The sequence below is a fragment of the Etheostoma spectabile genome, chromosome 14, assembly GCF_008692095.1.
Source record: "Etheostoma spectabile isolate EspeVRDwgs_2016 chromosome 14, UIUC_Espe_1.0, whole genome shotgun sequence".
Lineage (NCBI taxonomy): Eukaryota > Metazoa > Chordata > Actinopteri > Perciformes > Percidae > Etheostoma > Etheostoma spectabile.
Window position 1 is genome coordinate 6,712,297 of NC_045746.1, and position 11,981 is coordinate 6,724,277.

The 11,981-nt window shown below is 41.6% G+C and overlaps 1 protein-coding gene and 1 long non-coding RNA gene across 10 annotated transcripts in view; one reads left to right on the forward strand and one right to left on the reverse strand.

The window, feature by feature from the left end:
* Positions 1–4,862, forward strand: part of LOC116702133 (uncharacterized) — a 16,430-nt gene extending 11,568 nt beyond the window's left edge. Inside the window, exon 4 of the long non-coding RNA XR_004335066.1 lies at positions 4,852–4,862. This is a non-coding gene — a long non-coding RNA (uncharacterized LOC116702133). The remainder of the gene's footprint in view (positions 1–4,851) is intronic.
* Positions 1–11,981, reverse strand: part of LOC116702075 (receptor-type tyrosine-protein phosphatase U) — a 221,250-nt gene that overhangs the window by 63,244 nt on the left and 146,025 nt on the right. For all 9 annotated transcript variants that reach the window (XM_032536175.1, XM_032536172.1, XM_032536173.1 and 6 more), the window contains exons 10-13: positions 10,399–10,600; positions 7,854–7,956; positions 6,269–6,548; positions 1,327–1,363 (exon numbers count right to left, since the gene is read on the reverse strand). In XM_032536175.1, coding sequence (XP_032392066.1) covers positions 1,327–1,363; positions 6,269–6,548; positions 7,854–7,956; positions 10,399–10,600 — 622 coding nt within the window. The remainder of the gene's footprint in view (positions 1–1,326; positions 1,364–6,268; positions 6,549–7,853; positions 7,957–10,398; positions 10,601–11,981) is intronic.

The following is an 11,981-nucleotide window of genomic DNA, read 5'->3' on the forward strand; positions in this document are numbered from 1 at the left end:
ACATAACCAGACCCAAATCACAAATGCGAGTTAGTCTGGAGCCTCTCAGTTTATTTTCAATTTCAATGGCCATCGTCTGGACACAATTGGATAGACTTTTGACCAATCAGAGCAACGAAACGTGACGGACAAATGTAAATGGACTACAGCGTGCGTCACATTCCAGTGAGCAAGTGTTGCTGCTTTTGCAATCCAAATTTGAAAATAGTACTTCACCACTGCAAATTATTTATTTTTTACCAAGATAAAAAAAAACTTTAGAAGTATTTGATAATTTATCTTGTTTTAAGAGTGTTCAACTTTACACTATCATTTTAAATCAAGCAAGCTTGTCAAGTGAAATTATCTTGTTGCATGAAACGATAATTTCACTTGTTTTGAGTACCTTTTAGTTCAGATTTAGTGTTTTTATCTATTTTTTAGACACCCTTTTTTTTGCAGTGAACAGAGAGTTCCACATCAGCTGCAGCCATCTTGGTTGTTTTCGATATAATGCCTCAACAGCGCTCCTCTTTGCTAAGGTTTATGTTTTATGCTCGGAGTCTCCCCGGTGCGAGGGTGCGCAAGCCAAAGATTATGTCAACATGACGAACAAAAACACTGAAAGTTGTCAGTCATCGTTTGAAGCCCCTGAAAATCTGGAATCCGGAACCAGACGCATCTGCCAGAGCAAATCTAACACGAGCTAGTAGAATATCTGAACCTCAGGCCACGTTGTTACAAACATCCGTTTGTTTTCCTGCTTCAGGAACAGAAGCTGGAGGTTCCAGTTTCACTTTGTCTCTCTATAACTTTAACTTCCTTTGATATTTGCGATATAAATGTCATTAAGTTGAGGCTCCACCTGCACTAAAAGAAGAGCACCATCATCTTGTTTTGCGCTGTGAGTCACCTCTGTGCATGCTGTAAAGCCACACAACAATCCACTTAGATAGCTTATGGAGACGCTAATTCCGATTTGTTTTCCTGACCAATAGCGGACCCTTATTTACCGATCATTAACCGCTAACCGACAACCAGGCAGCAGAGTTCCAGTTTACCCGTACGGAAAGATTTCACATTTTTGTTTTTAATAATATTGTTTTTAACTGTTTAACTGATAGTATTACTCAGTTAATATTGTTATTGTCAGAGAAACGGTTAATCATTAACATCCCTAGTAGCTTACGATGTAGAAGACGCACAAGTGGCCAGAAGATAGCCTTCATGATTGCCATGTGTAAGATATACTCTTCATATGAACCATAATTCATGGGGTAATGATTTACTGATGTGAAAACGTACATGAAGCATCTTGAAAATTGAAAAAAAGAAATAAAGAGTTACCTTTGCGAGCAATCCGGATGCAGTTTATCCTGGTCTCCTGGGAGTAAAAGAAAAGGCTGACTTTATTCAATTGTCTCGATACCATGAAGACACAATCATTAGAAGGAACAAAAAACAACGACAGTGATTACGTAATTATGAGTCAGTCTGCTTCAACCTTGTCTGAAAGCTGCAACACAGCTGTGTGTAGCAATGTCACCCAGACCTTTGCTATTTGGAGGAAATAATTGAATTTTTCCAAGCGGATGACATCTCCTTGTGATATGAGAGACCTGTGCTCCCCTCCGCCATGTGAGGTCCCTCACCCCGGGTCCACTGATTGGCTCCATCTTCCCCTAAAAAAACACCCACCTCTATCCCAGAGATAGAGGGGCATGTTACCAAATTAAGATTTAAGGAAGTTAAATCAGCCTTTATGGGCAATTATGCTAATCTGTGCTCTGAGATTGGAGTCAAAAACCTTTCACCTAAAACGTTTTTTTAAATTATTATTTTTTTTAAATTGGAAATCTGGTTTAAGTGGATTCTCATCTCCTCTCATCTCTTACATCAGACAGATAAGTCATATTTACACCCACGCAGGGGTTATTAAAGCAGCGGCAGGTAGTATGTTATGAGTCACCCTGTCCTTCGTCAAGGTGGGCTTTTGGCCTTTTGGAACCGACACCGGTGCTCTTCAAAGCAGTGGTTTAATGCGACTAATCCTCCAATGTGGTTTAAGAAAAAGGAATATATTGAAGAATCCCAATCCTTGGGGATGGACTTGGATAGCAATTTATCGAATATGATTCCTTTGGAACTGATTATCAAATCTGAATCCTTCCTAATCCCTCACAGAATCCACTGAGGTTTAGCTTTCAACTTTTGTAAGTGAATAAAGTTACACATAACAAAAATCAAATATTCAGTTGAGATATGTATTAACGTTTTGTTTTCTGAGCGTAGATAAACACTACCAATTTGAGAAAATAATAACTTATGTAATGATGTATCAAGCACATTGATGCTGGCTTAAGAGCCTACAAACCCTGCACATCTTATTTTTCATTCTCAGCTGTCCCTTATTAGGAAAAAGTGGTGATTAGCCTAAAATATCAATATGATGTGCATGAGAGTTTAAAGCAACATTCAAAACAACACAATTGATTTATTTTGCCACTTTGGGACAGTGAAACAAGCTGTGTGGAACACAGCATGTTGGCAATCTGTTGGCCTTCACACATTCAGCAGATACGAACCAACAATTCATTTGCTGCCGTGTGTCTGTCCACCTGAAAAAAAGTCAGTATTCACTCTCCTAGCTCTGTTTTTGGTCTCCACCTCCTCAGATACAAATCTGTCTCTCCAGCTGATACATGCTAAGTAATGTTCACAGCTACATTGTAGCCAGCTTTCTGCTATTTTGTGCAGAGCAGCCACAGTGCAGTGAGTCTAACAGAGCTTTTTTCTCTGAAAAACAGCTGCCTGCTGATGGAACTGGGGTTGATAAGAGCAGTTAGACTGAACCTAAACGCTTCGTAGAGCTGGCTGGAACTGCCGAGTCCGGTGATAATTCTCTGTGGGTTTGTCACTACGAGCAAAACCTTGAGTCCAGACACTGACTTGTAGAAAGCACCATCTTTCAAATAACATTTGGGTGTTTTAGCAAGTGACCTAGACACACAATAAACTTTTGGTAACCGTTAAGCAAATCTCACCAGCCTCAGCCATGTGGTCATTAATACATGATTGGTTGGTTGATTGGTATAGCTGATAAAGCTGCACCATCTAAAAAAGAAAGGCCTGCAACCGGATGTTTTTGTCCATACTCTTTGAGACAAAAGGACAGATAAAAGATGCAATTTTAGATCTGTTAGCTTAACAAATCTGGGTATTTTGCCAATCTTGAACTGGATCAAAAACCGATCAGAACCCAAATTAACCCAATACAAGTCAGTATTTTCAGTAGGTGAAACACTGGAATGAGCGACAGGTAATCCCAGATGATGAGTAATGGTAATTGCAACAAAGGGTTTAAAATGAAATATCAACACGCTGCTATTTTCCTTTTTAGTCTAGATATAAACTCTTACAGACATGATAGGGAGAAAATATACTTAGAAAAGTGTGTGTTCTTTCCTCCTTGTGTGTTTCAAAAGAAACTGGCAGCCCTAACCACGCTTCTTTCAAGCCCCACTGAAGGCCTATCTGCCAAAGCAATTACTTTGCTTCAATTCAATGGCGGCCCATAGTAAGCCTCGTTCATCTCATTTATCCAGGGTAATTGTCAAAATAATATTATTTATCCCCGTGGGCGGCCCATCTCTCGCCCACAGTAGATTAGAAAACAGATTGGAGCTGACAATGTTTGCAGGACAAAACAGACAATTATCAACATGAAATGTAATATTCAGTTTGTTGTGTTAACTCAGAGCTGTGTGTCAACAGAGCTTCTAATTTGGTCTTAAGGGAGAATTGTCACAAATGGTGGTCCATGATGGATAAAGCTTCCCGCGGATTTCAGATTTCAGTCAGACGCAGTGTGTCGGCCCTGACCTGGACCAGAGGCCGACTGGACTCTTCCCTGGATCTGGAGGCCCAGCTTGCAGCACCCAGAGGACACTGGCTGCATCTGCTCAAGATTCAGATACTGATATCTCGATTAAAAGCTGCAGCCAAGCAGACGCACATGAGCTCCATAGGGGCGTTATGATTCTGTACCACAGATGTATGTATAATCAAATCTGTATACAGCATTCCAGCCAGGGGCCTGTTCATGCCTATGAAAGTTGCTCAATAGCGCATGAAGCCAAAAAAGTTGAAGGTGCAATATGGAATACTTACAGCTAGTGTTTAAAGTTAGTTACTGCAATCCAAATTCAAAATACTGGAGAGAGTTGTCTCCCCCACCCCCTCCTCTCCAGACTGGAAGTTCACGGAGGTTGGCAGGATGAGACCTCAGCATCCACAACAATGTTGCTAGACGCTTGTCTCACATAGCCAGACATTATACTTCACAGCGCAGCGGAGTAGCTAACATTAGATTTTGGATTTATTGACAGTCATAAAAGCCCATGCTCACGCGGAGCTCTGTAGCCAACTGGCAGACACACACTTTTTGTCTTAGAATTACTTTAGGAACTGCTAAAAATTCCATCACCTTGCCGTCCTTTTCCACCAAACCGGAATACACACTTTATTGACTTAGAATTACGGCAACAATCGCTAAACACACTGATAACTCAGTCCTCTCTTACCAATTTACAGCCCTTGTCTCTTGTCTTAAAATAACTCACTGTTTTTTGGCTACAGCCGCAGAAAAGCTACACGTTGTAAACAGCCGTGGCCCACTTGCTTGGTCCACCGGTAACGTTAGCAGTTAGCAGGGTTAGCATGGTGGCGTTAGCCAGGACCAATCGGGATCACTTTTCTGGCTGTGTCTCAATTGCTTTTGCGAGTAGGTAAACAACTCAGGTGCTATAGCTATATAATTCAATTTGAGTATGCAAAGGTTGACATAAAATGACATAAAATGCCCGTCCCTAGTAGTTGTGAGAAATTAGCTTGAAGCTAATGCTAAGCTACCTGTTCAGGAGGAAAGTAACCAACTCTGCGTCCTTTTGGGCTCTGAGCTGTTGCCATCTTTCAAACACATCTCCAATGCACGCCAGCTTGTTTGCTGCCTTCATGACTGTTCTAACATTACAGCTGTAGCGTGCTGGGTTTGGGGTCATTTTTGGATTCATTACATATTGGACCTTTAAACTTCTTGTATAAAAGTACCCGGATGATCGGCGCTGCTTTCACATTAGATTAGATTAGATTAGATTAGATTATACTTTATTTATCCCACGACGGGGAAATTCTGTCGTTACAAGTAGCAGCATAGCAGCAACAGCAAAAAACAGAAAAACAAAACAATAACACACAAACAAGTAAGCACGAAAGAAATACAAGGCAAGAAATACAAGGCAAGAAATACAGGCAAGAAATAGACAATGAAAATATGGTAGACTGAGTAAGTAAAATGCCGTCAAACAAAAGGAATTTTAAAGTGCGGTTGCCATGATTATGGGGGCTCATAGAGCAGGCACGCTAAAAACCTCTGCCGGCCGAGCCGGCTACTTCCAGTTTAACGCTCCGCTAACTTGAATGGGGATTAAATGGTATAATTGTGCGGCTCTTCTAGGCTTCCCAAATGGTATCGGACCGAATGGATCATATTCTGATAGTGGGTGAGTCATTTTGCAGGGTTGTGATGCTCAAAAAATGTATCCACTGATTAACAGATGTCTTTTTTCCCATGTAAGTCTGTAGGGTAAAGTCTTTTTCGGTCCCATTGCATCAAGTCACGGACACAGAAGTTGTAATTTCACTGTTTGGCCGCTATGTCAAATTGGCTTCAAAAGCTGGTGCGCTTCCTGGGGCCCTGTTCTGTGCACACTGGCCAGCACATTTCTTATTCATGCTTCAATTACGTATCCTATTGCCCAAGAGTTCCTTTTCAGATCGTTTTAAGCCTGGGAGGTAGTGTTAGATTTTTCTCCACTGACAAAAAGATTTTCAAAGAGCCAGACTGTGAGGGAATCTGACAACTGGACAAAAACTGCATGAATACACATTGTAATTATCTTGTGAAAGCTATTAAGAGTCATTCGGCCACTTGCGGTGTTTTTGAACGATTTTCATTGAGAAATAATGCAACATTAACAAGATTTACCAGTGGGAAACAATCAAACCCAAAGCCATCCTAAAACTGCAGAACATACATCACTTCATTTGGTAACAAATAAAGCCTTGTTTATGCAGGGGGACTGCTTCCTTTCTTGTAATGCCTCCAGCATACAACCTTCCAACTTCATCGTTACAAATCTAAATTGACTGTGAAGGTTGCTCGAACATAAGAGCAGCGTGTCTGAGCGCCAGACACAAGAGCCCTGTCAGGCATCTTAATGGTTCTTACCCCTCTGAAGTTGCTGGTGGCCTGAAAGAAGATGAGGTAGTTTTTGGTGGGGTCTAAAGGGCTGTTCCAGTAGCCGTTGTAGGTGTGGTTGTCACCCACGGTGAAGGGCGTGGCCTCGGGCAGACTGCTAGGAGCCAGCTCCGCGGTGTAGTAATGCGGGGCCCCTTTGGCCTGCGCCTCGCCGTGGGAGTTTGGTGTGGGGAAACAGTCGACGGAGCCCAGCTCCCTCCTCCTCACCCGCCGGGAAGCGTCCTCCTCCACCACCACCAGCTGGTAGGCACTGCAGCAGGACAGGGTGGAGCACACAGGACCAGTGATGCAAGTATTCAGATCCTTTACTGAAGTAAAAATACTAATACCACACTGTAATAAATGCTATTTTACAAGTAAAAGTCCTGAAATGAAAATGTTACTTAAAGACAAGTATGCTAGTATCATCAGGAAAATGTACTTAAAGTATAAAAAGTAAAAGTACTCAAAAAGTAGAATATTTCTAGAAGTAGAAAGTGGCATGAAAAGAAAAGACTCAAGTAAAGTACCAGTACCTCAAACTTGTACTTAAGTACAGTGTAAATGTACATCACTTCTTTTTTGTCACCACATTTCGGTTAGTACACTATGATAATTAATGAGAGGAATAACAGCCAAATGTGCCCATTCTTCTACAATGGGGCGTGGGAGGGAGGGGGGTGCAAAATTATGCTTTGTATGTATGGAAGCAACTACAATTATTATTCTTTTAAGAAAGAAAAAAGAAGCTAAAGAGAATAAAAAACAAATCACAGATGGTACAGTGCTTCCATTTGATGCAAAATACCAAAACAAATACCAAAAGCTTTGGAAAATGGAAAATAACAGTAAAAAATTATTTCCTATTATATATGTCAATTATGATACACTGTACATGCTATCTAAATATACTATATTAATGTTTCTGTCATATGTAAGGTATTGTAAGGCATGCAGCTTTATTCAAGCACATTGCAGCAAAAAGGCAAGTCAAAGCACTTCGCATAAAACATTCAAGAGCAGCAAACTACTACTACTTGTACTAATAATACACCAAACGTTAAATGCAAACTATATTTTAAAAACCCTGCTCTGCTTGTCTTTGGCAGAGCCTCGCATGCCTCACAGCCTTGTGCTTCCGTTTTTCTCAAGCCTGAAACCGGTCTGAAATTGGAGCGTGACGCTCGTTACAGTGACACAGCTGTCAACCGGGCAAAATGTGATTGGTTGGCATGTGCCGTCATTCCAGCACTGTCTGACATGGTAAAGGTTTCAGGACACAGAGAGCTATATTAAGGTTATCTCCTTGTTTTTGGCCGTTGTTTCAATACCAGCTTAGAAAACACCTCACTCTATTAAAGGAACAGATGTAATCCATTTGAAACATACATGCTGTACAAAAAGTTTACAGAAAAGTTCTCCGGTTCTTCAAACATTGTACTTAAAATGGTATCTGCTATGCTGCAAGTCTTCAGGTGCTATAAGAGAACTCTTTTTGACTGCAGCTATAAATATCAGAGTGAGGAAGAGGGCTGAATGAATGCTGGTGTAGGAGGGAGCAGTGCATTAGTTGTACCTGACTGGAGCCCCTCTCGCCAGCGCAGGGCGCAACAGCACAGTGATAGTGCTCTCCGACTCACTCAGTGGAGACGGGATGTCTTCATAGTCAAACACCGGGGCTGAGGGGATAAATAAAGCACAGAAACTAGAGTCAAAAGAAGTTGAAATACTGTGGAAGAAATCAATTCATGTTTGCATTACCTGAGCGGTGCTGGGCAGTAACGTGTTACTAAGGAATAAGTAAGGTAATAAACCTGTTTTGAAGGCGTAAGAAGAAAAAAGTAACTTATTACACTTCCTGAGTGCTTCACTCAACACTGTTCCTGAAAAGGATCACATCTGTTTGGTTTAGATTTGAGTTTTTTAGATTTTTTGGGGCATTTTAGGCCTTTAATGGCAGCAAAGGGCCGCAGGTCGGAATCGAACCAGAGCCCGCTGCGATAAGGAGTAAACTTCTATATATGGGAGTCCGCTCTACCAGATGAGCTACCCGGGCACCCTAGATTTGAGTTTAATGTCATGTAGCTGCACTTGTGCTCGAATATTTTAGTAATCTTTCCACCAATACATTAAATAGTAGTAGTGTGCTATCTTTATTCATTACCCGCACATGTCCCTTGTGTGCTGGAGTACGTGGAGGCCTCCCACATTGTGCAATTGACTGATGATGACTAGAAACAGCAGCCAACTACAGAGAAAACAAGAGGCCCTTATAATATAATTAGGACAGATCTCAAAGCTGCACAACCTCAGCAAAGCTCCGGGGACAATGAGGTTGAATGTTCCCATCTCTGTTTACTACAGGGAGTGAATTAACTGGAGTATGTAGTGAAGCAAATGGCTATCCTGGTACAACAGATAACCCAAAAACACAAAGGCTCCAAAATGGAATTGGAAATGTTTTTGCTACGGAGGCAGGGCATTAATGCTTGTTGTAAAAAGCTGCTTGTGTAACCTGTCATCCAGAAAACACACACTCCCGCCTGCACACAGCAGCTGAGGTCTGCATAATACATGGCGGTGTCGAGGAGGGTTTGAGCCAGCGCATGTTAGGTGCTTAAATCCAGCATGAATTATTAAAAGACTAATAGTAAAACATTACACTTTCTTGTTGCTTCTGAAAACGGTGCTGGATCTGGCTCCCCAATGGGCTTTCCTGACGGCTGAGCCAGGAGAGAGCATGTGATACTGCACGTTGAATTGGTTACCTTGACAGCTGTCGGCTAGGGCTGGGCCATATGGAGAAAATCAAATATTACAACTTTTTTTTTTTTAAGATTTTTTGGGCATTTGGGCAGGAGGGTTGAAGTAATGAAAGGGGAGAGAGAAGGGGAATGACATGCAACTAAGGGCCGCGGGTTGGAGTCGAACCCCAGACCACTGCGTCGAACAGTAAACCTTTGAATATGGGCGCTCTACTGTGTGAGCTATACGGGTGCCCGTATTACAATATTTTTGACAATTGGTGCTTCCACTAAATGATTACACACTTAGATTTTAGATAAATAATCATCAGTGACGTGGATATAATGTCTAAGTGGTTAAAAGCAAATAACAGAACAGCTACGACAGGCTGGTAAAATTGACATCATTTTACTGTAATGCAGCCTTTAAAACCAGGAAAAGACAAGACTTGTGTCATGTTACAATATCTAAAATTTAAGAGGACATATAGTCTCATTCCCCAACTTGTACCACTGTTAGGCCCAAACTGATCTTCCTGTACAAGCCAGAGCACAAGCGATCAAACAACACAAAATAAGGCTTGGATTAGCATCTACTAAGGCGGCATAGGGTTCAAAGCTCAAGGTTTATACTGATCCAGGAATGAGAAAAAAAGTGGATGGAAGTGATGTCGTCTGAATGGATTCCTTAAAAAATCCTGATCATTCACACACTTGACATACTCTGTGTATTTTTCTTACGGGAAAAAAATCACAATAGCACATGCCGTTCCATCAGAGTAAACACAATTAGTGACACAGACACTCGCAGACACCCATTTGTAGATGAGAGTGTTTCCCATTCCCTAGAGAAACATTTTCCAGACCGATCTCGCGATCCATACCGACACCCTTTCGACTCATAAACAGGGCTTCTTTTATTTTGGAGCTGCTGTGTCGCCTTGAATTGGTAAACACAGACTCAGTTAGAAATGATGTTGGCTGAACAAAGCTGTTTTCAGCCAAACCATTCAAGCTGAACATTCACTATAATACAGGTCTGCTCTCAGTTCATCAAGCGAAGGCACTGCATGTCAGAAAGCTGTCTGGCTCAGGGAAAATGGAGATAATTTGTATAATTTGAACACGTGTGTCATTTAATCAAAAGCTCTTTAAAAGAAGCAAATTTCAAGTTATTACTTTGTCTTCTTTGCTATTGTCTGCAAATGCTTAAAAAAAAAAAATCAATCACTTCTTGTTGGGAATAATACCCATGATGGTATTTTTTGCAAACATTACCAGCATTTAAGTGCATAGTGTCATTATTGGCGTTTACAATTCTAGACCACACACACACACACAAAAAAAAATGGTACAGCAGTAAGCACAAGGCCTCACCAGAGATGTTGGTGGTGATCTCGGTGAGTGCCGTCTGGCCGAACCCCTTGGCGGTCCGGGCCCGGACTGACACCAGGTAGGTGGTTCCAGGATGCAGGCCAGAGAACATGTGGTAGGTCTCGTTCCTCAGCTTGGAGACTGTGCGACGAGGACCTGGCACGTTAATGCCTGGGTCTGATGACTCGATACTCTGGTAGCTGATCTGGAAACGGGCAGGCGGAAGGGGCGGGGGGGAGAAAACCAGAGTTTACAGCCATGCCAGCAGCTGGGAGAGGGGTTTCCTTTGACACAACGGTGCTCTGTCCTAATATCTACAACGCTAATATGTTGATGTTACACAGGTATAAGGTTTACCATGTTCCATATCATAGTTTAGCATGTTAGCATACATACATGTGCATATGTACAGCTGAGGCTGATGGGAATGTCATTCGTTTAGCAAGTATTAGGTTATGAACCGAAGTACGAGGCATATTTAAATAATGACTGGATGATGCTGCTTGATGAAAATCTAAAGCCTAGTTCAGACCAAAGATTTGCGAGGAGATAAAACCGTTTGAATGGAAAAATTGCAACGGTCTGAACCGGCCCGTATCAGCTCGACTCAAACCAACTGATGGCGTTGCTGCAACTCAGCTGGTCAAGTCTCCAGAGGCTGGCTTTAGGACGTAAGGGACGTCAGCTGTTTCAACAGCCAACGGAGAAGTCAGCTTGTTAAGTCAACTACAAACTTTTATGCCTTTCTGTCACATCTACTGTAGTCACATTTGCTGTTTTACCTCAGAAGGAATTCCTGCACATGGGTAGGCACTTTTAATGACATTTCTAACATGTTTAGAGGCTAAAAACATGTTTAAAACTTGCCCTGTTTAAGCCTGTCGGGTGCTAACTCGGATAACACGGTGTAGGCAGCACTGATTGGTTAGTTTTTCTTGTTACTGACATGACTCCAAATTTACAAACAACAGAGCTACGTGTAGAAATCGACCGGAATTCTCCTTTAATTGCTCGACCGACTGACCGACGACTGCCCGATCATTGTCCCTGTAGCGCTTATAAAAAAAACGCCCATTATGAGATTTTGAGTGTATGGAAATGATCAAACTTTCAGAAGTGTCAACGTTAGAGTTTTGGCTTTAACCTAAGCATGTGTTCAAATTAGGTCATAGTAAGCATCCCCTAACTTGTACCACTATTAGGTCGAAACAAACCTTACTGTACAAAGCCCACAGACACACTAACTGAAAGATTGAATTTGGATGGCATTTTGTTTAAAGGTTTTCTCACGAGAAATGCCTCTCAATTAATCTTAAGATGTCGCCTCACAGCGCAGATCTAATAAATCATTTGCTGCACTTAGCCACTGATAATCAGACTTGGCTATATTCTGTACCATATCCTCGTTCTACAGCACTGGTTTTACACACTTTTCTGGATTAGCTGATAAAGAAAACAAGATGATGGCTCTTGCCTTGTTTAGTATTTTAACTGTCCTTTAACAATACAGTAACTCAGTCCTCATTTTTTCTCCCTTTTCCCAGAAATTTCATAAGGCGATCCCAAGCCATTCTATACTGTTGACA